At 35.2% G+C, this 27,903-nt stretch overlaps 1 protein-coding gene across 1 annotated transcript in view; it reads left to right on the top strand.

Annotated features, from left to right (window-relative positions):
* The window catches only part of SGCZ (sarcoglycan zeta), a 1,078,905-nt gene that overhangs the window by 597,789 nt on the left and 453,213 nt on the right, over positions 1 to 27,903 (top strand). Inside the window, exon 2 of the mRNA XM_032843404.1 lies at positions 16,697 to 16,891. Within this exon, the coding sequence (XP_032699295.1) occupies positions 16,697 to 16,891 (195 nt within the window). The remainder of the gene's footprint in view (positions 1 to 16,696; positions 16,892 to 27,903) is intronic.

Raw genomic sequence — 27,903 nt, 5'->3', positions numbered from 1 at the left:
TATTTCTTGTCCTTCTAGCTCTTGGAGAAATTTCCTAACATTTGTGGGCGTCATCTTCCTTATCATATTAAAAAAAAAGGATATTAAGCACAGCATTCTTTTCTGGGTTGAAGTTAGGATTAAATGAGTTAACTGGGCACTTGTGTCTGGCACATGATAATCTCTGTGCTGTCCTTGCTGTTAGTATTATTCTTAATTTCCTTTCTTTCCCTCGAATGAAGGATCTTATAGTGTTAAAATGTGCAGTGCTTTTTAAACAGAAAAGAGATCTTTTTCATTGTTATAGAAAGTAATCTGGGTAAGTGTGAATAAAAATCAATTACATCATTTTGCTTCATTTTCAGATTAAATAGGAGCACTTAGCCTTTTAGTTTAGGAATATAACCAAACATAAACTGGGCATAAATATATCTGGTAGGGAGCACTAAAGTACTGTTAAAATGCAAAAGTCTGCAGATGGCACCAGAACAAGCACTAATTTCACCTAAGTACTGTATCATGGAAGTAATCTAGAATAAGCACTTTATAGTTTATCATTAAATCTATATAATGTTTCAAGTGGATTTTGATATGCAGATATTCACTTGTTCAAATAAAAATTTTAAAGTGTTTTAAATACTTAGATGATTTTTATTATTGCTTCTTTTCTTATTCATCCTAATGTAGTGTGTACAATAATTAAATAAGTGAATAAACAAATAAGCAAAATATCAAGGATCACATTGGCTATTAATATATTCAGTTATTCTTAGAACTAGCAATTGACATGGTTTTAAACAATTTTGTTTTATATTCATCTAGTTAAACTCCTCATCTGTACTGTTTCTTGATTGTAAATGGGTGTTTTAAAATCATTTAAATGCAATTTGTAAAGGTCACCAATTCATAATATAGCCAAGGCCTTTTCAGATCACCGTGTTGAGGTCTAAATTATACATCATGGCCTCGAATACAGCTCTCCGGATCTCTGGAGAAAATGCAGTTTAAAAAAAAATAATTTTATAAAATGCAATCAGAAAACAATTTACACACTGGGAGAATCTGGAATCAAGTCTCTGGGCAAGCTCTAGAGAAATTACTTTGGTTGTCACAACAGAAGAGGCACAGGGATGGGAACACAATGGAGAGCTCTGTGGAGCCAGCTGGTTTCCTGTCCTTATGGACAGGTATTCATAAGTGTAGGAGAAGAAAAATAATTTTCCATCTACCCTTTTGAGTTCTTGGCTGAGGCTCCTGTAATAAAGGACAGATTAACAACAACAAAACCCAATAGGCAGAAGTTTATTAACATGTTTTCCTCATTTATACATAAGAGATAACGAGGGAAAAGTGAGTACCAAACAGATGACTTAGAATTCAGACTTAAATGCCATCTTAATAGGAAAAGGGGAGTGGAATGTAGGCCTCTCAGGAGAGAGAAAATTACTTTTAGCAAAGATGAATGGGCCCTTAGAAGAATAGATGGGAGGTATAATAGTTTGTGGCAACATGTGTCTGGGTGTGGTGTCAACTTGTATCCTCCTTAGGTGTTATAGGAGTCAGCCCTTCCTGAAGGATGATACTCCCAGGGAGGGGATTTATGACAAGGGAGTTTGTTTTCAAGACTGTCTTTAGGCAAATAAGAGGAGTTCAGAAAAAGCCTCCCCTTTCATTTGCTGGTTTTCGACTGCCTAAGGTCAATGTATCAAGATGCCAAAGTGGCATCTTTTGATGTGGCATATTTTGCAATCTTTCATTGAAAACAGTGTTTTCTTGGTTTGGATATAGCAGAATTAATACAGTAAATAATATTTTAAATCACTTTTTATATACCCATGAAGATAAGAGACAGCCTCCCTATGTGAAAAGAAAAGCATTTCTTTTCTTTCCTTTAGTCTTTGTAAAATTATTTTGTTTTTGCATAGGTAACCACTTTTCCATGACATCTTTTTCACTTCTGTTCGTTTCAATATATTAACCAATTGGGAATTTTTTTTCAGTTCCAAATCACTAAGTACAAATGAAGAAAAACCCCAACTTTTAAAAGCTCATGAAAGCAGCTAAGACACAGATAGGGGCTGAAAGTGGGTTCTAGAAGATAGCCTTTCAGGTCATTCAATTTACTATTATTTCATTTGTTATCAACAAACAATTGGGTATTTAGTTATAGTTCCTAATTCTGTAGGTATCCATTTTTTAGCATTTTATTGATATAATAATTTTAAAAAATCAGTAAAAGCAAAAATACCAACTTTCTTCATAAATTCTAAAATTATGTAAATTTTTTCATAGAAAATATATTCATTGTCATATGGTGAGGTAAAGGAGGAAAAGCTGTAAGAATCAATATATACTTATATTTTAGGTAAGTTATACATTGCATTCTTTAATCTTTAAATGTTTCAAAGGTAGGTCAGTTTACTGTCAATTTTTAGATAAGGAAATGACTCAAATACATGTTTAGAGTGACATAAATAGTATATGGTGAGAATACTGTCGAAATTTAAAACTTCATGAATGTAATCCTCTGACCTTGTTGAAGAACACACACCTCAGAAATTAAGAAAGAAGAACAAATTCATTCAATCAGATCATCTTGAAAACCTGCTGCCTGCATGACTGTATTATTGGACAAATGGTGGCTACATAATATTTATTTATTCAAAAATGTTTTACGCACCTATTTTTCTACTTCAGGGAGTTGGAGCAATAAACAGCTCAAAGTCCCTGTCCTCATATGGCATCTATTTTAGAGGAAGTGACACAAAATAAACAGATGGTTATTTAATTTACCACTAAGTAGAGATAAGTTCATGTAGATAAAGAAATCAGGGAGAGGGAAGTAAGATGGAGGGGCACTGTGTTATTTTATATGACAGAGTTACAGAATGCCTAGATGGAAAAAAAATATATTTGGGTAGAAAACAAACTTCCCAGTGCGCTGTGGAACCCTGCCTCTCCTATGTCTCTGACTTTACTTAGTTTGATCTCTCTACTCCTGACTCCCTGCTAGACCCAGAACATGGCAGTCAAGTTCTTTCCTCTCTGTCTGGAAAGCTATTATCCTGGTGGATGCAAAGATAAATGGGCCCTTAGAAGAAGGGCCCCTTCATGTCCTTGTGGACATTACTCAAAACTTGGGTTTCCAGTGAGGCCTTAACAGGCTATCCTGTCTAAATGGCAGCACACATTTTCATTATTCTCCATCCTTCCATTATTTGGCTTTTTACTACTCTCTCACTGTCTGTTTTAGTTATTTTTGCTTGCTCTTTGTTTGTGACCAGCTTGCGAATATAAATCCCATGAAGTCAGGAATTTTTGTCTTCCCTTCTGTGTGGATAGCTTCTAGAAAAATGCCTTGTGTATAGAAGGTGTTAAACTAAATTCATTTGATATATAAATAAATACAGTAATTATGCTATCAGAACATGTTCCTTGAAACTAAGCAGTAGATGGAAGAATTAAAGCAGAAGATGGAAATCTTTAAAATAGTCTTGTCATGACATGATAAATGCTGACAATGAGAACTGATACAAACAGACATATTTGAAAAAATATTATATAAAGGTGGAACTACATGCCCCCCAAAAAGAGACATAATATATAAGCATCATTAGATTTTTATGTTTTTTTTGATATAATAACTTAAAATCTTAAAATCTTAAAACCCAATAGAATAAGGGACACAATGATGGCATTAAAATTAGAAATATGTTTTCAAGGACTGTTGTCTCAAAAAGCCCCAACCACGAACCCCAAGATATCATCTAGTCCAATAAAGGACATAAAATAGCTACAGCTTTTCCAGTTCGCAAATGGAAAAAAAAAGACATATCTTGGATTGTATAATATTATTTTGAATTAAATATAAGTCCATACTCTCACTGCACTCCCTAAATATGTTTCTAATTATATGAATTATATGCTTTCTACATATGTTCATCCATTCTTAGAGTCAACAAATATTTTTTGAATTATTTAATGAAGCTCATGGATATAGCAGTAATATACTAAATGGTACCATCATGATTCCCAAAGTGCCACCTTTCCTCAATTAAAGTAAAAATCAATTTGGTTTTAGCTGAATCAACAATAGAATCACCAGCAAAATGCCTAGCATGGAGTAGGTATTCAATAAAAGTGCCATTAATCTTTTTGTATCATTTATAACATACTTGTGTTTGATGCTAAGGTGACTATAAAAATTTTTTTAAGCAAAGGAGTTTATAATCTTGTTGTGAATGTAAAGGAGAAAAAATAATTTTCCCTCTTACCTAGAAGTTCTTGGCTAAGGATCCTGTCATTAAAACAGATTAATAGGGAAAAAAAAGCCCAGAATTTTATTGACATGTTTACCTCATTCATACGTGGGAAATAGGGAAAAATGAGAAACCCAAAGAGGTGTCTTAGAATTCTGACTTAAATACCAGCTTAGTAAGGAATGTGGAGTGGAATGTAGGTCTCTCAGAGGTGAGGAAATCATTTTTAGGAAAGATGAATGAGCCCTTAGAAAAATAAATGGGAGGAGTGATAGTTTGTGATAGAGTATATCTGGGTGTGGTGTTGGGTTCTCTTCTCTCCTGTAACAAAAGTCAATCCTACCTAGTTGATGAAATTCCTGGGGATGGCACTAATGAAAAAAGAGTTTCTTTTGGAGGGTCTTGCTTTCGACAGATAAAGCTTGTTCAGAGAAATCCTCCTATATTTGCTATTTCTAAGTGCCTACACCTAAAAATAGTCAATATGTCAAAGTAGCCCACTTTGGGGTGGCATGGTCCACTACTTCTTCATAAGCTAAGATAAGAAACAACCATAAAACAACAGAGAAGAGAGGGATATATAGAAAGATCAATAGATATCCATACACACACACACACACACACACACACATACATACATACATACATATCTTGGAGAATATATATATGTCCTCCACAAGGCTTCTCAGGTAACAACAGCTAGCCAGTGTTCTTGCTTAGTTTCTTAACACTAGTACTGAAAAAGGCTGACTTGTTGCATGTAAAGCAAAAGGAGATAATATTACCAGTTCTCTTTTTTCAATTTCCATCTATGGTGGCAAGACAGGTTAATACTCATGATGTATTTGTGCCCATCCGAGGTTAGTCTGAGTAATGATGGAGGAAGCATTCATTTCTTCTCCTGGCCTATGTTCTCCTATATGGCCCCTCTTAAGATTCAACAGGGAGAGAGGTGTACAATCAGGGGCAGGCCTCAGTGGGCCAACTCTCCAGCATCTTCTATACTGGTACCACTTAATGATGACTTTTCAGGCTTCTTTTTATGTCCCTCCTTCATGTCATCAGATACTGACCTGGTCTACATTTCCTCTCTGCCCCCTACAAAAGTGGGCATTACCTTTTGTTTTACTTTTTAAAACCTAAAAAATTCAGAGAGTTGAAGCCCAATTATTGGCTCAGCTGCTTTATCTTTATTTAGGTAGTCAACATTTAGTTATGCTGGAAATAAAAAAAAAAAAAACTTGGTTAGATTATACTGATCTTTAAAATGTCATCTGGGTTTGATTCATTTAAAGCAGAACATTCTAAAACAAAACATATTTTAATGACTCTGTTCTTTACCTTATATCCAAAAGTGAGAAAACCCTGAGCAGAACACATTTCCTAGGAGTTTATTACAAATTAGAAAATTCTACATCAAAACAGATTTAACTATACTATATATATTTTAATCTGATTAAAAGTAACTGAAGTTGTCAAAGTGGAATAAAAAAGACTTTCAAAAGAGTATTTTGAAATTTGTTTGCAAGGTTTTTCATAAACAGTGGTGCTTTCCAATCCATCATCAAGGCCATGGAAGCCGTACTTTATTTTTCTTGTTCTCATTAAGTTTTTCTATTTGCTATTAAAACATAAGCCAATAACCCTTAGTCTTTCTCTGATTCTCTTTCTTCCTATTCTTTAAACCTGTTTTCCTATTGATCCTTATTGATTTAAATAGTGTGGGCTCTCCACCTGCCCAGTTAAACTCCCCAGCTGTGTTTCTGGCAAATTTGTTTGTCCTTAAAGATTTTTCCTTTTGCTCCTGCTGTGTATGTGTAGCAGTGCTTGCCAGCAGGTCTCTCATGCTTGCAATCTTAGGGTAAATGGTGCTCATGACTGTCTGTGTTGTTTTATCTCTATGTTGATATACCTGAGTAGGCAAAAGGCTTCTCAGCTTCCTTCGCGGTTGCTCTAATGGATAGATTTTATTATTATTATTATTTTATTATTATTAATATCACATGAGGGGATCTGAGAATTGAGTTACTTTGACGTTAGGAACCTCAATCTATGTCTATGCCTAAATAAATGCCCAAAACTGTGATTGACTTTGCATCCAATTAAATACTAAAGATGTATTTCCTATATAAAAGCATATGATTTTAGGATGCATAAAGGATGTAAAATAAGCTAAGAAATACCATTGGGTCACTGAAAAATATCCCTGTCAATGTCTACATTTTTATAGAACTTTTATTCATCTGGGGATGTGTTTCCCTTTTAATGCCTGTTCAGGTTCCTTTTTTTCTGTCAGGGTTGGCTAGAATCCTCTTCTATTTCCTATCTCAAGAGGCAGCCCATTTGACTCAGATAGCTTTCATCATTCTTGAAATTCAGTTGCTAGGCTGCTTCTTTTCCAGGATGTAAAAACGGACTACCACGTTTTCCATAAACCAACTGGAAAAAAAAAAAATCCTTTCCAAAGGGACATTTTTTCTCAAGTAGCAAATTTTAACTACCACCATATTGGAATATGCCTTTGAGAATTAAGTGTCATAGGTAGGGAGAAGTTTAAATTGCCATGGTAAGTGGACTTTATTGTTTTCAGTCTCTCTCAACATTAGTAGCTGTTTAGAGACTCATTTTCTGGGAACAGGAAATAAAATGCCTTTCTGCTTTGTCAAGTTCACACCATATAATCTGAACACTTCATACATTTTGTTTTTAAAATGAGATTCCAATCATGTCTTTTGAAATTAATTCTAATATAAATACTCATGTAGCTCTTGAGTAGGTGACCACTAGCTAAGAGGTAGAAAACAAAGTTTTATTTTATTTATTTATTTTTTTAATTTGTTAGAGAGAGGAGAGAGAGAGCACAGGCAGACAGAGTGGTAGGCAGAGGCAGAGGGAGAAGCAGGCTCCCCGCTGAGCAAGGAGCCTGATGCGGGACTCGATCCCAGGACGCTGGGATCATGACCTGAGCTGAAGGCAGCCGTTTAACCAACTGAGCCACCCAGGCGTCCCAGAAAACAAAGTTTTAAAATGAGTATTTTTACCATTTAAAATGAAAAGGACACTTCAACATCCTACTTTGAAGGTCCCATATTGCTCTTATATAAGTCAATGTAATATTCATTTGAGAGCTCAGGAATCTGGGGCAGAGAAAGTCTAAGTGACTTGCCCTAGGATGCACAGAACGGAATGGCTGGGCTGGGATTGCAACTTGGCACATAAATCTGAGACTGCATTTAGTTGATTGTGCTCCATTTCTTATCTGAACAAATAAGAGACAATTGTAGTGTTAAATCTAACATGATCAGCACTTAAAGAAAAGTGACACCAACATGATTTACCACTTCTCCCAGAAATAAGCTACTTCCAATGAGCAGGTTAAGAGGTTTTGGAACAAAGATTCAATTTTTATGGTTACAAGTCTATTGCATATTGGTACTTGAGTATACTGAATACTAGCTCCAGAATCAGAAATAAAAAGCAATTTTTCCAAATTATCTAGCTTACTTTCTCAGAGATGTATGTTTTATGTTTATATTTCCCATGACAGGGGATGCCGGGGACAGGTCTGAGCAGAAATTAGATGCTCAATTTATATTCTGATTTTAAGGAATCAAATTAGTGAGGGAAATCAATAAATAATTTGCTATTTCCTTCCAGTCCTTGTGCTTACATCTCTGCATTATATCCAGTGTTTATGTGAATAGTATTATAAAATTGTTACATGTGATATTTTAAAAAAACAGTCCTATCAGATAGATCACTTCCAATATAAAATTGGGTTCTCTTTACGGCTGTATCATCAGATTGACAATTTAGTGGCAAAATCTAAACTGGAGATAAAGTGATCAATCTTGAACTAACTTTCTAATGTCCTCAAGCACTTGTGCAATGTTTGATGGTCCTTTTTCTATATTTGGTAAAACTCAAATTTTAAAGAGCTATGTTCCACAGCTCACCTCCACGTTTCAGTTCTTACTCCCATTTTTAAGTTGTTCAAACTCTCTCCCTTTAATGGTCATGAGGATACAAACATGGTAGGGTCACTCAGTTATCCTTTTTGACAATATTTTTCCCTTACAAGACATAAAATGGGGCATTCCATTAGTAGCTTTTATTTTTACCCTTAATTATAACCACCAACAATGGAAAACAATTACCTTATGCATTGTACTCTTGCTTAGCATCTTCTTTTCTTCCTCTGTTCTCAAATATTAGCAGAGGTCAAATTTTCTTTAGCCTTCCCTGTCTATACAGAAAGATACCATGTCTAATAATTCTATTTATAGATGCCTTCCTATTTCCACTGCCAATTTTAGAAAATAAATGCTAAAACCTCACTTAAAGAGGGCAAAGACTATTGGGGTCGGCAAGGAGAGGATGGTTCTTCTGCACACACATACATTCTAGGTCCCACACTTTGAAATCCAAGTGGAGCAAGTTTGTGGTCATGGAGCTTCTGAAAAAGTGTTCTGTGAAGGAAGGAAGTGAACATTGGTGCAACATGTTCCCATGCCAGCTGCCTGCAGACTTGAACCACAGTGCAGCTGCTTTCAGTTAAAAAAAATAAAAAATATTGAAAAATTCCCAAGGTCTAATTCTATTCGCCCATGTATCTTTCATTTAACCTCCTAAAATCATGCTGCATATTTTATTCACATTATCAGGATTTTTGTAAGTATGTTTCTTTATAAAGAAAGTGCAAAGTCCAAATTTAAATAAGCCCTTCCCTGAATTACACGAAAATACAGGTAAATGCATTTACCTTAATGTGAATGCTGATAGCTGTCTTGATCCAAGAAGGCTGAGGTGTTCTTTGGTATTAACTAAAAAAGACTAGCTGTTATAAATTGTTTGGTCCCAAAAATGCTTTGTAGATAAGAAATATAGCATGAAGGGGCGCCTGGGTGGCTCAGTTGGTGAAGCGTCTACCTTTGGCTCAGGTCATAATCCCAGGGTCCCTGGATTGAGGCCTCATCTGACTGCCTGCTCAGAAGGGGAGTCTGGTTCTCCCTCTCCCTCTGCTGCTCCCCCTGTGTGCTTGCTCTCGCTCTCTCTCTCTCTCTTGCTGTTTCAAATAAATAAGTAAAAATTAAAAAAAAAAAAAGAAATATAACATGAAATTGAATGACAAAACTAAGATGATTAAGGTCTTAATTATTTTATTAAGTGGCCAGGAGGAGTGAGTCTGCACAACCTTGAAAACCAAAAGAATTGCAGAGAAAGTATTGTGAAGTAGGATGTTGAATTTATGTTGCAGAAGTAGAGAGGACTAAGCCAGAATGACATTTCAGTGTGGTGATGTTTTCTCTCAGGAAATCATGATCTTCTCTCTCTCTCTCTTAGGAAATCTACCATGCTGATCTCAAAAAATAAGTATCTCTGCAAGTGTACATTTGTTTGATAGATTCCTTTAGAATCACAATATCATTTAGTGAACCAATTTTCTATTTTACTTAAAGAATTTTCAGAATGCCTAGGGAACCAAGGTATTTCAGAATATTTTTAATACTTGAAAATGGATCGATATTTAACATTTTAGGCAAAGGTTGTAAAAGGTACAAATCAATGATAGTTTGCTTAATCTCTTAGAGTACATTGTTACTCTTCTTAGCTAGTACTACTACTGTCCTGTAACAACTACTGAAATGTTTTGTGATTAAAAAAAAAAACCACCAATAACCAAAAAACGTAAAATCCAGTCAAGAAATGGGCAGAAGACATGAACAGGCATTTCTCTAAAGAAGATATATAGATGGCCAACAGACACATGAAGAAATGCTCAACATAACTTGGCATCAGAGAAATACAAATCAAAACCACAATGAGATAGCACCTCACACCAGTAAAAATGGCTACAGGAAATAACAGATGCTGGCAAGGATGTGGAGAAGGGGGGAACCCTCTTACAATGCTGGTGGGAATGCAAGCTGGTGTAGCCACCCTGGAAAACAGTGTGGAGGTTCCTCAAAAAGTTAAAAATAAAGCTACCCTGTGGTCCAGCAGTTGCACTACTAGGTATTTACCTAAAGGATATAAATGTAATGATCTGAAGGGGCACCTCAATGTTTATAGCAGCAATGTCCACAATAGCCAAAATATGGGAAAAGCCCAGATGTCCGCCCAAATGTCCACTGACAGATGAATGGCTAAAGAAGATCTTATATGTGTGTGTGCACGTGCACGCGTGTGCATGTGTGATGGAATATTACTCAGCCATCAAAAATAATGAAATTTTGCCATTTGCAATGACATGGAGGGAACTAGAGGGTGTTACACTAAGTGAAATAAGTCTGTCAGAAAAAGACAAATATCATATTGTTTCACTCGTATGTGGAATTTAAAAAACAAAAACAAAACTGAAGAACATAGGGGATGGGAAGGAAAAATAAAATAAGATGGACACTTATATGGAGACAAACCATAAGAGACTCTTGATCATAGGAAACTGAGGGTTGCTAGAGAGGAGGTAAGGGGGGATGGGGTAACCAGGTGATGGTCATTATGGGGGGCACTTGATGGATTGAGCAGTGGGTGTGCTATGCAACTGATGAATCACTAAGTTCTACCTTTGAAACTAATATTACACTATACATTAATTAAATGGAATTTAAATACAATTTTATTTAAAAAATGAAAAAAAAAAAAAAACGGTCTTTGAGATTTCAGAAAAAATGAAGTTTTTTAAAAGAAAACCCTACCCTTGTCTTTTTGCACTTTGGATACTCTGTTTTGTGATGAGGAAGGTATATAAATTAAGCTTATCTTTAAGAAAACAACATTGTGGGCACCTGGGTGGCTCAGTTGGTTAAGTGTCTGCCTTTGGCTCGGGTCATGATCCCAAAGTCCTGGGAGTCCTGCACCAGGCTACCTGCTCTGTGGGGAGCCTGCTTCTCCTTCTGCCTCTGCCTCTCTCTTCTTTGTCTCTCATAAATAAATAAATAAATAAAATCTTAAAAAAAGAAAAGAAAAGAAAAGAAAACACCATTGAATTTCTTGAGGTGTTAAAAATAGTGCAGTTAGGGGGCTCTGGGTGGCTCAGTGGGTTAAAGCCTCTGCCTTCGACTCAGGTCATGATCCCAGTGTTCTGGGATCGAGCCCCGCATCAGGCTCTCTGCTCAGCAGGGAGACTGCTTCACTTCCTCTCTCTCTGCCTGCCTCTCTGCCTGCTTGTGAAATCTGTCTGTCAAATAAATAAAATCTTAAAAAAAATAGTGCAATTAAATAACAAAATTTTTTATGTGTTCTAGACAGCCTGTTCTCTGACCCTTTTGTTATCCTATTTGCTTTACAAAGTTGTTAGTGGCATTTGATATATGTAGAGAATTTCTATTGCTTTACCAAAAAATTTTATTGCTCGAAAGACCATTTTCTTTGTAATTTGTATTCATTTTATTTTATAGATTTAACTAAGTTCTCATTTCTTTTCTAAAACACATTAATTTCACCTTCATGTCTAAGTATAATTAGTAGAAATAGAATATTTGAGAAAGAACTTTGCTTTAATGTGAGATGAAAGGCAATGCATGATCTTAATAGTCCCAGCTTTTGTGCCTTTTCACAGAGGAGCAACACAAGGCAAAGTCTTCTACCTGCCAATCAGGCATAGCCAGGCTTCTGCTCTCTCATGCCCTTTTTCTACAACCATGTGCTTCCTTTTCTTATGCCTTCCTTATTCTCCCTTTCAGTGGTGGTTGTCCTTAGATTCCTTCTATCTTCTTCTTCTAATATATTTTCTGCTTTGTAATCAAAACTGCTGTTAGGGCTATAAGATCTCCACCAAATCCTCAGGCAAAGTAAATTCCCATGGCATACGGTCATCTGTTGTAACACATTACACAGTAGTTAAAATGTTGTATATCACCCCTTGAAATAGGAATCTCATTCAAGACTAAGGATTGAGGCTAGTATCAAGGAAACATGAAATATTTACCTTTTGACATTTAACAAACAGGTAATTCTTTATATTATGAAAGAATGTGCTCTTTATCATCCAGTACTATTAGCACTTCTAATTCATTTAGAATTCTGATTTAACATATGCAAGGATTTTTATTATATGGAGCATAATGCTCTTCATAAAAAATTTGGAAAGTTTAATAGTGCATTAAGATAATTTTTATTTGTTTGATTTCCTTTTATTTTTTTTCAGTGTTCCAAAATTCGTTGTTTATGCACCACACCCAGTACTCCATGCCCTCCATAATACCCATCACCAGGCTCATCCAACCGCTCACTGCCCCCCTCCAAAACCCTCAGTTTGTATTAAGGTAATTTAAAGCTAAAGCTCTAAAATTAAAACAAATTGGGAAAAAGCCAAAAAAATGTGGATATTTGCATTTATCAATATGCAGTTCCACATTTTATTTAGAAGAGGATTGGCTCAATAAACACTATAACTTATACTCTTAAGTTACATATTTTACATAACGTATATGGGCATCCCTCAGAAATATGGCAGGTTCCATTCCAGACTGCCACGATAAAGCAAATATTTTGATAAAGTGAGTTAAATAAATTTTTCAGTTTGCCAGTGCATATAAAATTATTTTATATTATACTGTAGTCTACTAATTGTGCATTAACATGTTTAACAGAATAATGTGCATACCTTAATTAAAAATACTTTATTGCTCTAATATGCTCAGCATCATCTGAGCTTACCATGAAATGTAATCTTTTTGCTAGTGAAGGATCATGCCTCAAAGTTGATGACTGCTGACTGGTCATGATGGTGGTTACTGAAGACTGGGTTGGCACGTTCTTAAAATAAGACAACAGAGAAGTCTTTTGCATCCATTGACTCTTCCTTTTACAAGTGACTTCTCTGTGGTGTAGAGGACTATTTTTTAGCATTTTACCCAGTGTAAATCTTCTTTCAAAATTGAAGTCAGTCCTCACAAAGCCTGCTGCTGCTTTATCAACTAAATTATATAGTATTCTAAATCCTTTGTTGTCATTGCAACAATCTTCACAGTCTCTTCACCAGGAACAGATTTTATCTCAAGAAACCACTTTCTTTGCTCAGCCATAAGAAACAACCCCTCATCCGTTCACGTTTGATCATGAGATTGTAGCAAGTCAGTCCCATCTTTAGGCTCTACTTCTCGTTCTCATTCCCTTGCTGTTTCCACAACTGTAGCTCCTCCCTCCATTGAACTCATGAACCCCTCAAACCCATGAGGGTTAAATCAACTTCTTCCAAGCTCCTGTTCATATTGATATTGTGACTTCTTCCCATGAATCATGAATGTTCTTAATGGCATTTAGAATGGTGAATCCTTTCTGGGTTTTCAGTTTATTTTGCCCAGATCCATCAGGAGAATCACTGTCTATAACACCTAGCCTTATGAAATGTATTTCTTAAATAATATGACTTGGAAGTCAAATTACTCATTTAATCATGGGCTGAAGAATGGATGTTGTGTTAACAGGCATGAAAACAACTTTAATCTGGTTGTACATCTCCATCAAAGCATTTGAATGACCAAGTGTATTGGCAATGAGCAGTAATATTTTGAAAATAATCTTTTTGTGAGCAGTGGTTCTCAACAATGGACTTAAAATAGTCACTAAATCATGTTGTACATATATATGCCATCTCGAGGCTTTGTTGCTCCATTTATAGAGTATATGCAGAATAGATTTAACATAATTCTTTAGGGCTCTAGGATTTTTGGAATTGATAAATGAGCATTGGCTTCAACTTAAAGTCACCAGCTGCATTAGCCCCTAACAAGAGAGTCAGTCTCCCTTGAAGCTTTGAAGCCAGACTTCCCTCTAGATATGAAAATCCTAAATAGTGTCTTTTTCCAAAAGAAGGCTATTTCATCTACATTGAAAAATCTGTTGCTGAGTGTAGCCACCCTCATGAGTTATCATTGTTAGGTCTTCCAGATAACGTGGTACAGCTTCTATATAAGCACTTGCTGCTTTGCCTTGCACTTTTATGTTTTGGAAATGGCTTTTTATTTAAACCTCATGACCCACCCTTGCTAGCTTCCGGCTTTTCTTGTGCAGCTTCCTCACCTCTATTGGCATCCAGAGAATTGAAGAAAGTTAGGGCCTTTCTCTGGATTAGGCTTTGGCTTAAGGGGATGTTGTGGCTGCTCTGACTTTTTTATCTGGACCACTAAGACTTTCTCCATATCAACAGTAAGGCTGTTTTGCTTTCTTAACCTTCATCTGTTTACTGGAATAGCACTTTTAATTTCCTTCAAGAATTGTTTCTTTGCATTCACATCTTGGCTAACTATTTGGCCCAAGAAGATGGGCCTTCCTTACCAAGCTTAGTCATTTCTAGCTTTTGATTTAAAGTGAAACATGCAACTCTTCCTTTTATTTGAATATTTAGTGACCATTACTGGGTTTTTCCTTTGTTTAAGTTTTTTTATTTAAGTTCCTATTAACATAGAGTGTAATACTAGTTTCAGGTGTACAATAAATATAGTAATTTAACAATTCCGTATAGTACCTGATGCTCATCCCCGCAAGTCATTGCGGGGTTTTTGATTGGCATAATTTCAGTATTGTTGTGTCTCAGGTAAAAGACAGGATGGAAAAGGAGAGAGAGGGCGAAGGGCCATGGTGTGGAACAGTCAAAACACACACAAATGTCAGTAAAGCCATCACCTTACATAAGTGTGGTTCATGGTGCCCCCTCGCCAAAATTATTAGTAACATCAAAGATCACTGATCACAAATCACCGTGAAAAATATAATCAAAAAATCTTGAAATGTTGTGAAAATTACTAAAATGTGACAGAGAGATACAAAATGAACAAATGCCATTGGAAAAATGGCACTGATAGACTTGCTTGACTCAAGGTTGCTACAAATCTTCAATTTGTCAATAATGTAGTACCTGTAAAGCACAATACAATGAGATATGCCTGTATTTTATATTACTTGACAGATAATTTTTAATTCTTCATGATGTTGCTTTTATTTTGGTATATTTATTCAGCATGATTTCTGTTCTTGTATTGTTTAATTGACATGAACAATAGAAGAAATCTGATGAAATCTAAAGAGAAAAAACTAAACTAAAAAACTTATTGCCTTGTAGAAAATTATATTTTGTAAAAATTAAAGTTTTTATTCTTCAGATAATAAGTTACTCTAAAAATTGTATGCCTAGTACATATCCTTTACTTTTTTTTTTTTTTTTTTTGTCAGAGAGAGTAAGCACAGGCAGACAGAGTGGCAGGGAGAGGCAGAGGGAGAAGCAGGCTTCCTGCTGAGCAAGGAGCCTGATGTGGGACTCTATCCCAGGACGCTGGGATCATGACCTGAGCTGAAGGCAGCCGCTTAACCAACTGAACCACCCAGGCGTCCCCCTTTTTTTTCTTTTTAACTATATGATCATTTCAAAATTCATTTTTTTAAATATTTTTATTTATTCATTTGACAGACAGAGATCACAAGTAGGCAGAGAGAGAGAGAAAGGGAAGCAGACTCCCCACTGAGCAGAGAGCCCGATGCGGGGCTCGATGCAGGGCTCGATCCCAGGACCCTGGGTTCATGACCTGAGCCGAAGGCAGAGGCTTAACCCACTGAGCCACCCAGGCGCCCCATATCCTCTACTTTTCTTAACTGTACTTCTTGGTAGAATCTAGCAGAAAATAATGTATTTGCTTTTTGAAAGAATTAACTTAAAAACTAAATTTATATATCACCAAGGAATACTACCATCTCTTTTCTAAAACTGACTTCTATGTGTATCAATATGTTATATAATATTATATAACAAAATAGTACAGTATAGTGTCTTCTTTTTTTAGAGATCAAATTTATTTTGAGAACACATTGAAATATAACTAAAATAAATAACCAGCAAAGTTCTAAGTAAAAATATTAAATAGCTATATCTATATAATTCTCAATAAAAGTATATTTTCTTCCCATAGGTTCTTTCAAATGCATTTACAGTTTATTAAAACATATACCCCGAGCCCTGATATCCCATATCTTTAGATAAAGGTACAGAAATGCCTTGTGATACATTTGGTCTCTGTCTACCCTAAAGAACAGGTGACATGTATTCCAACAGTAGCTGGGATGTGCATAGAATTTTAAGTTATAGATACCTGGGAGTAGAGATGAGCGTCTTCAGAGTCTCCTTGGAAAAACAAAACAAAACAAAACAAAAAAAAACAGAAAAAAACTACTGTTAGAATTGGGTAAATGTTACTGAAAATAACATATATCTTAGAAAATTCAGAGTAAAACAGCACTAAAAAGCAGCACTGATAATGTTATGTGAGGGACTTTGTAAGATTTTAATCAAGTCTAATCTAATTTTAGTTACACAGCAATAATTCTTTGAACACTCCCTACCCATTATTCATAAATGTGTTGTATCTTTTGATTTTAAAAAAAATCATTGGTTTTAGTTTTGAATGCTTCTTTTCTTTCTTTTCTTTCTTTCTTTCTTTCTTTTTTTTTTTTTTTTTTTCCAGATGACACGAGAACAATATATACTAGCAACACAGCAGAACAACCTGCCAAGGGCTGAGAATGCACAACTTTACCCAGTGGGGATTTATGGATGGCGGAAGAGGTGCTTATACTTCTTTGTCCTTCTGCTGCTGGTTACCATGATAGTTAACTTAGCCATGACAATATGGATATTGAAAGTGATGAATTTCACTGTGGTAAGTACCACCATGACTTCATATCTACTGCTTTTGGTTCAACGATGATACAGCGCTGTTATTTTAATTTTTTAATTGAAAGTTACTTATCTTAAGCTTTACAAGGATGTGTCTTGAAATTCCAAAGAATGTCATATATTATTTCAAGACTGTATTCAATATGTATTCATGACACACATATGATATTACTACCTGTCCTTTAGGTGTGGGAAATTGAGATCATGAGATAGTATAGGATACTGATTCATTAGCAAGTTAGAAGACTTTTAACCTATAAGTATGAACTGTTGCTTGCTAAGCCTGGTAATCTAGAAAATGAGTCTATATTTTTCGAGATGATATTTTATGTTAATATTAATATTAGATATCACAAGTACCTTTAAAATACTTTACATAGAGTATTTACTTCTCTCTATATGCTTTCTATGTAACATACTGCATGACCAAATCTAAACCCTGGAATTTTTCGTGGGCCACATAGACCAATGTCTATAATTGTCACCAGATGGTGATTTCATTCTTTTGGAGCAGACATGGTAAATATATGATACACCTGAAAATAAGTCACTCTTTCATGAAAAGTAATAATTAATAACAAAATAATTATATATAGCTCATTGATGAATACTGCTTTAATTTATTGAATGTGTACAATAAACCTATGAGTCTGACTTATCTGGGAAACATTAGCTGCTTCAGCCAAGTTTAGTTTAGCTCACTTTGTATTTTTTGGCTAAATTCTTAAATTTCTCTCCTCCACCTTTAAAGCTTTCTGCCTTTGCTTAAACGCCTCAGATATCTTCACATTCAAGCAGGTGTCTTACACTTGCTGACCAGACTGCCGTTACTCTATAGAACTCTGCATCCTTAGGGGCAAGTGTAAAGCTGGCTGTTTAACTTCACTGATCTTTGTATGTTGGGCTGCTTTTTTTTTCTTTTTTTAAACTCTGCTGTGTATTGATTTAGCAAGGGTAGTTTCTTTCTGAGTTCACTAACATGTAATTCTACCTTGAAACATAATCTCGGAAAGGAAAATGAGCCCAGCATCTGTCCATTGTGTAGGGCACTGTGGTTGTATGCAGAAGGACCCCGGGAGAGCAGGTGGCCTAACCTTCCTGAGAGGAAAAACTATAACTGTGCAAATCATGATAGAAGAGCATATGCTCATGGAGAAAAATGAGCTGAGCAAGGGCTCCATTTCTCTGATACAGTGCAAATGTTGAAGGGTATTCATCAAAGAAGAAATGAAAGGCAAAGAAAAGTTGAGCAGAACTCAGTATGTTCCAGGATTAGAGAAAATAGCTATAGCCTAGTGATGGATATGTGTTCAGGGTCAGTGATCAAGGTCTGTGAGCCTGTGTGGGGGTGGCTGGAGGTGGAGTTGGGTGCTACTAGGCAAATTATGGCTTTAAGCCATGCTCTGGTAATGCATCTGAACCATTCTTTATCCTGAGTTGGCTCAGTGCTTCCCCACCACCCTGAGACTATTTTGACACGGATGACACTAATTCCACTCCTAGTCTTTTAGTTCTAAGCTCTGCTCCTACCTTCTCTTACTGATGTCTGGGCTTCATTAATGATTCATTTACCATATATCAGGGGCTGAAGATTCTTTTATATGGTTTTGACTATCAGCCATATTAGCAGTTGCTGACAGCAACTTTTTCAACCTCATTTTTCTCAACAAAACAAACAAAAATCACTCCAAATCTCCAAGATTTGAAATTTCAAGCATTTGATTACCTCTACCAAAGAGCTTCTTTCTAAAGCTCATGGAAGTTGTGATCAGCTGTCTCACTTCAGGATCCTTGATTCTATCCAGTGACCAGGCCATGGAAATGTTCAGATTCAAGCCCTGTAAGTTTCTCAAGCATATTTAAATTAATTAAGAAGATGAACTTAAATGCATAATTACATGGCTGCATGCATCAGACTCCCAGTACCTTGCTTCATGCTGAGGTCAAGGCAGGATAAGCCATTCAAGGGAAATAATTGAAACAATCACCTTTGTCCTCAGGATCCATGCAGGCCTCAGGGTTTCTGTCACCTATGGAGCTATCTAATTTGAACCTCAGCTGGCCAAAATGTAAATGTCAACATATTCCTGGGGATAATAAAAAGGAGTTTATTTCCATGGGAGTTTTTGGTGTTTATTTATTTCTTTAATTTCGAACATACCTTTCTTTCTGTAAATCACATTGTTACTTTTTAATAATCAAAAAATGGAAGGTTATTCTTTAGCCATGTAAGCTATTTGTATGTAAATGAAATAAATGGAAAGAGGAAGTAATTACTGTGTCAGGATTATCTTTGAAACGTCATGAACTCTCCGTTTCAATGCAGTAATTCATAATTATTCAGAGAAATTCTGAATTGCTTAAGTAGTTACTGAGTTTATCAGCTCTGAATACTACACACCAGATTAAGTTGTATGAATTTGAAAAGTGTAAAATAATTTGTAATCCTCTTACATGAGAGCAGTAGCAAAATCAGTTTTATGTTTTCACTGGTGCATTATGATTGCATCTATCTCTAGAGTGAATACCAGAAAGCATTCGCCATACTATCATAAGAAGTAGTAAATGATATATAAATTGTTTGGGGAGTATTACTGATTTATACAAAATGTATTTCTGTTTCATTAGAACGGTTTCTATCCAGTCCTTAGAAATATGTGGCTGTTAATATCTTTTATTTCAGCAAACTGGGAACGTTATTGTTATCAAAATATTGTGCTTTTTAGCACAGCAAGGATAACTGCCAACCTGTTTTATGATGCTTCTTGAAGTCTATCATTATGACTAGTATTATACATGATCTGTGTGGTTGATATGACCTTATTCTGCTTTTTATTTTGTGAAAATAAAAATCACACAGCTATTGAGATACCCAGGTGCAGAGAATCAAGAAAAAGGAAATTAGTTTATACTACAGGGTAAAAGGCTTAGAACAGATATACACCACAATTTCCTGTTTATGAGAGTTGATAAATGTAGGAAAGAGCTGAAGAAAGAGATTGTGAAACTTCATTCTCTTAGGATCAGTATAACCCAGTTACGTGTTTTTGTTGGTGGTGTTGATGGTTGTTGGTTGGCATAATAGCTGTGTGATTCAATATAAATTGCTAAGTCTAGCAGATCTGTCGAATCTAGGCATTCTGCTATGGTGATATTTCTTTCTTGGGTCAAGTTCTGATCCTAAGTTCTATATTTGAAAGTTGAAAATTACTATAATAATAAAGTATTCATTTTAATCACAAGAGTGCCAAGTAAATATTGGTAGCATCAACTGCAAGTTCATTTGATTAGCTATGTTAACTAGCCAGCAAAAGAATGATGAAAAATAAATGCCATTTATTAAGCAAAGAGCAAGAGGAAAGTCATGAATGTTGAGACTGAGAAGTCATAAATATCCAGATATGGGTATTAATTGAAACAATCAACCAATTGGACAAATTGGAAAACAAAATTCTTAGAGACTTGTATGATTGATGGGATGAATGTTGGCTGAAAGGAGATCTCACAGGAAGTGGATCATGATAGTGTTTTAGGAATAAAAAGAAAATGGGAAATTTTTAGTTTAGCCATCCACATTGTATTAGAAGTCACTCTATGATATTCTCTCCATTTGGTCACTTAGCATTCGCTGAAATCCTCCTTTAGATAAGCAAACCATCCCACTAAATCAATTGTATTTCTCTTTAACATCTTGCTATTTTGTTGCAGTCTCTCTGTATATAACCACAATCAGGGGATGCGTTCTTTCAAACTGACATGAATTTATTATTTTATCAAGACTGCGGTTTGTTCTAATACACACATACACACATATATATAAACATACATACACAAATATATGTGTGCATATATACATATACAAATATGCATATTATATACACATACATACACTTACACACATTTTCACATCAAAGAAATGTATTCTATATAGATAAGTAGTCTATATCTCCATTACTCTTATGTAGCCACTTTGCTTCTTTAGCTGCCATTTGCCTTTCTTCGTTTCAGATACTGTCTATATCACATTGTTATCATCGTATGTTTACGAGACTATCAGCCTTCTTAAAATATCTTTCCATTTATTGCTATTGACCAGAGAGCCATTGATATCTTTTATCATATTTTCTTTTATTTTAGCGTACCTTTTTAAAGCTAAGAAAGAGTACATGTATCACAGTGTTCAGTTTTCTGTTTTCTAATGTTTTTAATGCTACAAATTTTAAAAGATAATTTTGGGGGAATATGAAATAATATAAATTTGCTAAGTCTTCCATCTTGTGCTCTAATACTTTGGTAAATGAAGTATCCCATATTCCCTTCTCACTCGTGTGATTATTTTTTCTTTATCTTTATCATTAACCCAGTGGCATATTATCCATAGCCATTATCAGTTTACCTAAGATGGCTAAATTGCATTTGCAGCATGCTGTTACTTGTCCGTGTGCCCATCACCAAACTTGTTGCTCCAGTTTTCTTCATTTCACTCTTTAATGGGACCATTAGGTCAGAATAAACTTTTCCATCTCCATATATTTAGCCAGTTCTTATATTTATCAAAGTTGTGTTCCCATACCGAATGCATTATATTTGTTTTTCAAATTTATGGACATATAGAGGTTATATAGGAAGCTTAAATATGAGATAACCGTGTTTTATTGATGTCTCATTAATTTTTTCTTCTCTTCTTAGCATGTTCATCACAGATTGTTTCTCTTTATATGATTTCGTTTATTGTTTGGTTTTCTTCCCCACAGATAGAATATAAACTCTACAGGGCTCAGAGCTTTTCACTCTTTTCCATTGCTATATCGCCAAGGCAGAGGACAGTACCTAACAGATAATTAGCTCTTAATATGTATTTTTGAAATAAATATCCATCTTTAATATATCTGCATTGAAATCTAGTTAAACTCTTCATTTCACTAGGATTTGTGCCTTTCCAAAGGCTGGCCTTTAGCTGGGAAGAATTGATCAAAAGAGTACCCATTATCCTATCTCTCTGTTGGTATTTAAGGTCTCATAAGCACATGATAGGTTTCCATAAACTGTGCAGTTTATGTACCTTTTCTACATTGAAAAAGTAGTTTTGTATTCTGCACACCAAGTTTAATAATTCCCAGCAGCCCCTGTATTTAGCCCTAACACATTTTAGGGAGGAATGCCCAATCTTGGTTACCCATATCAGTAAGTACAGAGAATGGCCATTATTAACACTTTAGTTTATTATAAAATATTTTATCCTACAAAAGGATATGTATAACTATATATTTGAATCAGTAATAAGAATAACAATAATCAATAAAATGAGCACCTGTTTCATCATCACCTAGCTGGATAAATAAATTCCAAACTCTATCTAGAAAGAATTATAATCCTAAATATTTTTCTTGCTTTTATTTAGTGTCATGTATATATGTGTGTGTATAAATCTCAAACACTATAGTGTTTTAGCTCAACAATATGTTTGTGAGATTTATCTCTGATAATGTGTGTAACTGCAGTGTATTTACTGCTGTAAATTTCACTGAATGAATATACCTTATTTATTTAATTTGCAAATCCTCCTTTTGAGTTGTTTTCAATATTTTTGGTTGTTGTTTAATTTGCTCTCACAAACAATGATCCTGTGAACATTCTTGTATAATAATAATTATAGTTGCTCCTATACAAGAGTTTCTTCAGGTTCTAGAATCCAGAGTGTATGTCTGTGAATACTGACTTTTAATATAATTTTTCCCCAAAGTGATTGACTCAATATATATTACCTCCAGCAACCTTTAAAGGTTTCTTTTGTTCACCTTACCTCTTAACAGAGAATTTCCAGCTAAATTAAATTGCTACTTCATAAGCCACAAATCTGACACCCAGCTATCTAATGAAGATCCTTCTTACTTATCAGTTTATTTAGGTGTCTCTTTCTGACAGATTTATTCCTATATCTGTTTTTATTCATATATCTTATCTCTGCAGTTGTACTTACCATGTTAGATTATAATTATGGTTCATCTAGACGTAGATTCTTTTCTTCCACCAATTTTCCCCCAGTCCTGGTACAGACAGGCTGGGTCCAAGAACCCAGGGGAGGGTCCCACAGGCCCAGCCAAGAGGGTCCTCAGCTTCATGCAGAATAGAAGTTAAATGTGAGCTGGAGAATGTGACAACAGTTTATTAAATAGCACAAGTGATATGTAGAGAAAATCAGATGGAGTATCTGGTAGACTGGAAGGAGAGAAGAATAAGTTTCACTACTGCTTGGGTTCGGGGATTTATATTAGGAAAGGGTCTGGGGTACTGGTTCCTCTACAGATGCACAGTAGGTTCCAATAAAACACAAGTGTCAGGTGAATAGGTGTTATTCCATAAATTACCAAAGGTAAGGGTATTGATGCCAGCATCAGCCAAGGTTGGTTGAAGCTAAGGTCCAGGACCAGGTTTGGGATCCGGCTCTTAGATATTATGAGGTGTTTGGGGCCTAGAACAAAACTCAGAGAATGATTAACTTTATTGCTTCCCCCTTCATGTGGGATCACAGCTTCTTTGGTTTATTCAAAGGTAAAATATGGAACATGAGTAAATGGGACTTAGCAGAAGAACAGCAGAGATGGAACCTTTCCAAAATGGAGTCTCTTCAGCTTCCCTACTTCAGTCCATTAATGTGGGAATTCCTCAAGCAGCGGAGCTGGTTTTATTGCCTTATTTATCTTGGTGGCATGGCTAGGAACATAATAGGTGGTGACACATTATTTTTGGTTGACTTTTTGTAATTTTAAAAAGTCTAGATTCAGTTTGAATAGAAGAAGCCTCAAATTTAATGTCTTAATATTTCCACTTGTTCTTTCTGTAAAACTGCCTCAGATTCCAGTTGGTTTCTATTTTTATGTTGCAGGCTTTAGTTTTTAGCTGACATTTCGCCCTCCCCCATTAAGAGAGTGGCATCCTTCAAGTCCTTTCATATCAAGTCCTTTTGGTGACTAGCTTCCACTGACAGGAAGACAAGCAGAGCACACTTTCTCCTAGAATCCCAAAGCTCTTAAGTAAGATGGTTTTTCAGTGAAAGTAGAGTCCTTTGAAGCTCCAATTAGTAGGTCTGACTGACTCCCTCAGTATTGACTAGCGTAAAATCCCAGTTTTGTCTTTTCCATGGGGGAAAATAAACCCAAAAAAACCAATTAGATTTTATGTAAAAATACTCTTTTTCTGTACTATCCTACTTCATCTTTTGAGACAAGATCTATTGGTAATAAAGAGGTACCATAGCTGGCAATAAATGACTACCAAATCCCAAAAATGTTGTATCATCACTTGTTTACAATCCCTCTAGAAAAAGTACTCAGACCTTCAGGCATGAGACACAATCATTCTGTGTTTCCTGACTTCCAGCCTCTTTTGGGAGGGCACCTGCTGCTGAGAAGCCTTGGCTTGCTCACCATAGTCACACATAACTTCCCCAAATGTCTCTTCATTTAACAGTTGAAGTCAGTGGAATGTCAAGATTTTCTAGGGATGTCTGTTGATTCAATTTCGTGTCATGTCTAGGGGGTATTTGTGATTTTCTGAATTGGCTTTGATTAAAAAGAAGGTCATAAGCCCAACAAACAAAATATACATCCACTAATTTAAATCTAAACTCCAGTTACTAAAAGAAAAAGGAAAGGAATCAGTAACAGCAGAAAGTAGAAAAAGGGAATACTTTTCTTCAAGTGGTCCACAAGGGCAAAAGTAGCATTGTGAGTTTTGTCATTTGCATTTCTCACAGAATTGTTATAAAACATGAGTTCAAAATCGGATGTTTAAAAAGTTAATTCAAAAAACTGAACCTTATGCTCTTTCTAGTAAACATTCTTTCTTAAATCCCACATACAATTTTATATATACAACAGTATAAGACCATAACATGATTTTTTATTTATAAATGTTATATTACTAGGGAAAAAAAAAAAACTTGAGTCTCTACTTTCTGCTAGTAGAGTATTTTCACATAAAAAATTGGTTTCGGTAGCAAGATCTCCTTAGACTGCTGGTACTGCTAAGACAGCTCTCATCATCCATCAAGCAGTAGTTAAAAGAATGAACTTGGGTCCAGATCCGGCTTTTGGCACTTATTAGCTATGTCACCTTTGGCAAGTTATTTAAACTATGCCTTTGTTTCTTACTCTGTCACATGGATAAAACATTATTTTTTTTCCCAATTACATTATTGTAGACATCAAAACAATTAAAATAATGATCGTTCTTCAGAAATGCCTGGCATATCCTAACAGCTCTCCCAGAGTTTGCTGTCATTACCCTTACTCACTTTCTGCGGCTCCAACTTTACAGTTACTCCACACATCATGAGAATTAACTTGATTCTATTAGAGTCAAAAGCTGTCAGGGGCGCCTGGGTGGCTCAGTCGGTTAAGGGTCCACCTCTTGACTTCGGCTCAGTTGGTGATCCCAGGGTCATGAGAGGAGCCCCATGTCACGCTCTGCACTTAGCACTAAGTCTACTTGTCCCTGTTGCTCTCCTCCCTTCACCCCTGGTCATACTCTCTCTCTTAAATAAATAAATAAAATCTTTAAAAAAACTTTTTTTAAAAAATTAAAAATTTAAACTGCCCTAGAAAGATAAAAGGATCTTGAGTCCATGTGTATTAATAAATAAATAGTAAAAAAAAAGTGATGGTATTTATAATCTTATTCATGCTAATGATACACATAAAGGCTAAGAGCATGAGCTTTTGAGCCACACTGGTTCACATTCTGGCTCCATCACTGCTGCTTAGCAGGATGACCTTGTGCGAGTTCCTTAGGCTTCTAACTCCAGTATTTCCATCTGTAAAATGGTCAATGATGTTGACCCATGGAGATGTTAGAAGTATTAAGTGAGTGAACTCTTATAAAAGAAGTTAAAATATAAGCACTCAAGTGGTGTCAGCTGTATAATGACAAACATCATTTCCCTGCATTATTAGATGTGAATAATTAATGTTGTTTTACTTGATACATTTTATCAGAGAAAATGTCTCTTTCCTTAGGATGATCAAAGGATAATAAAAATTTCTTTTGAAATTATAATTTAATGCTGAGATATAGAAAACTATATTTAAAACTTCTAAGAGGAACCGTTCAGCTCTCAAACAGCATAATTATTTTGATGACCTTAAACTGTTCTTTTCTTTTTTTTTTTTAACCTGCATTACCTGGAAGTGACCCTCCTAGCCTGTCCGGAAGAGAGAGCTCATTTACCAGAGTGAACTGATCTCCTTTTTGAACAATTTGGAAAAATTATAATTAACATTACTGGATGATAGAGATGTCTGTTCTTAATCCTAAATGTCCTGAGTTTCTTTAATGTTCAGTTTCAAATTATCATCTGATTGAGATACTGTATTCTGAATTATTTTTATAACATCCTGAATTATAATCTTAGGGTATAATCTTTACATATGAGAGTGAAGTTTAAGATGCCAGGGAGCCCATATTTATTTAATATGCAGTTTGTATTCAGCAAGATTATGTGCTATTTAGACCAGTTCTTAATGAATTTCACAACACTGCAAAGTAAATATCCCTTTTGGCAGTGAAAGACACAGAGGCTTAGGGAAATTAAATAAACTTCCCAAGGTCACATTGATGAACAAGTTTAGAAGCATGGGCTATACAATTTTAAAGTCCACGTTCTTTTCACTACCTTTCATTGCATTACTGTTATCAAAATTAAGTTAAATTAGTTCAATATTCTTCATTAAATGATTTACTTCCCTGTCTACCTCTGTGCATTCATACAACACTATTAAATATATAACTGTGACATCACTGATTTTAATTACATTTTGAATTTGTTGGACAAAGATTCCTCAATTCTTTCAACTATTATTAGTTTAATGGGGAAACATACCTAATCTCTCATAGTCAGTAATTAGAACAGTAAAAACTCCTCTCTAAGTTCTGAACATGACTGTACTTTTGATTTTGGCCGAGTGAGCATTAGGTTTAATTTCTGGGTACAGTAATGGTGCTTACTAATGGATCTTTTAAAAAGAGACATTGGTTTTCATAAAGGCAGTTTTATGCCTGTGTTCCAGTCTTTGTGCTGGTTAAACCATATTTTGTGAGGGTTAAGTAATTGGTCGTGAAGAGACCATCATGAAGGTCATTTAGGATCATAGCTTTTGTCCACCTTTCTGGGCTGCCATTACCATTTTCCCAATTAATTCCTCTGTGCATGAATCATGGTGCCCACCCCAAGCCAAGGTGAGGCTCTACCTTCTGTGGCACATGGTCACTCTGAGGGGGAATGCCAGCAGCAAGAGCCTGCTTGCTGGAGAACCATCCAGCCTACACCGCCCCTCAGTGTGGTATTTGGATTTATTGTAGAATTGATGAGAGTGAATGATATAGTTAATGTTGCAAGACTGTTTCCATTATAACCCTCTGTTTGTACCTCCTCATAATTTTCTGACAAATTGTCCTTCTCAGATGGAATCTTTCATGCTTAGTCTTAGCCCAGCAGTACATTTCCTTTCTTTGACTTTATAAAGAAAAAATTCATTCATTTTTATCCAAGTTCAAACAAGTACCAAGTAATAGTTCTTTTTACTGAAACAAACTACAAAAAACAGCGACAAAACATAAATCATAACAAAGTGAAGTACACTAGACTACTAGATATTTTGTAAGGGAAAATAAAGAATTAAAAATATTAGTAATTGAATGAAAAATTAGGAAAGTATAGACTCGTTGGTTTATATGTTTAGTAAATTGTGTATTATAGAGAGCTAGAAAGGACTTTAGGTCAGTGTCCTAATAGTACTCAGAGAAAATGGAAGTCCGGAAAGATAATATCACTCACCCATGTGGGTAACTGAACAGTCAGAACATAAAATATGTTGGATTAAATTTAACTTAAAGTAATATGTTTCATATATGTACTTATTCTCACATATAATAACATATAGTTTGTCTTATGTAATTTGACTATTTTAGTGGGAAATTTGGGGATGGTTTTAAGAA

Source organism: Lontra canadensis, unplaced genomic scaffold (genome assembly GCF_010015895.1).
Source record: "Lontra canadensis isolate GAN:19392208 unplaced genomic scaffold, GSC_riverotter_1.0 scaffold139, whole genome shotgun sequence".
Classification (NCBI taxonomy): Eukaryota; Metazoa; Chordata; class Mammalia; order Carnivora; family Mustelidae; genus Lontra; species Lontra canadensis.
This window is presented reverse-complemented; position numbering and strand designations above follow the sequence as displayed.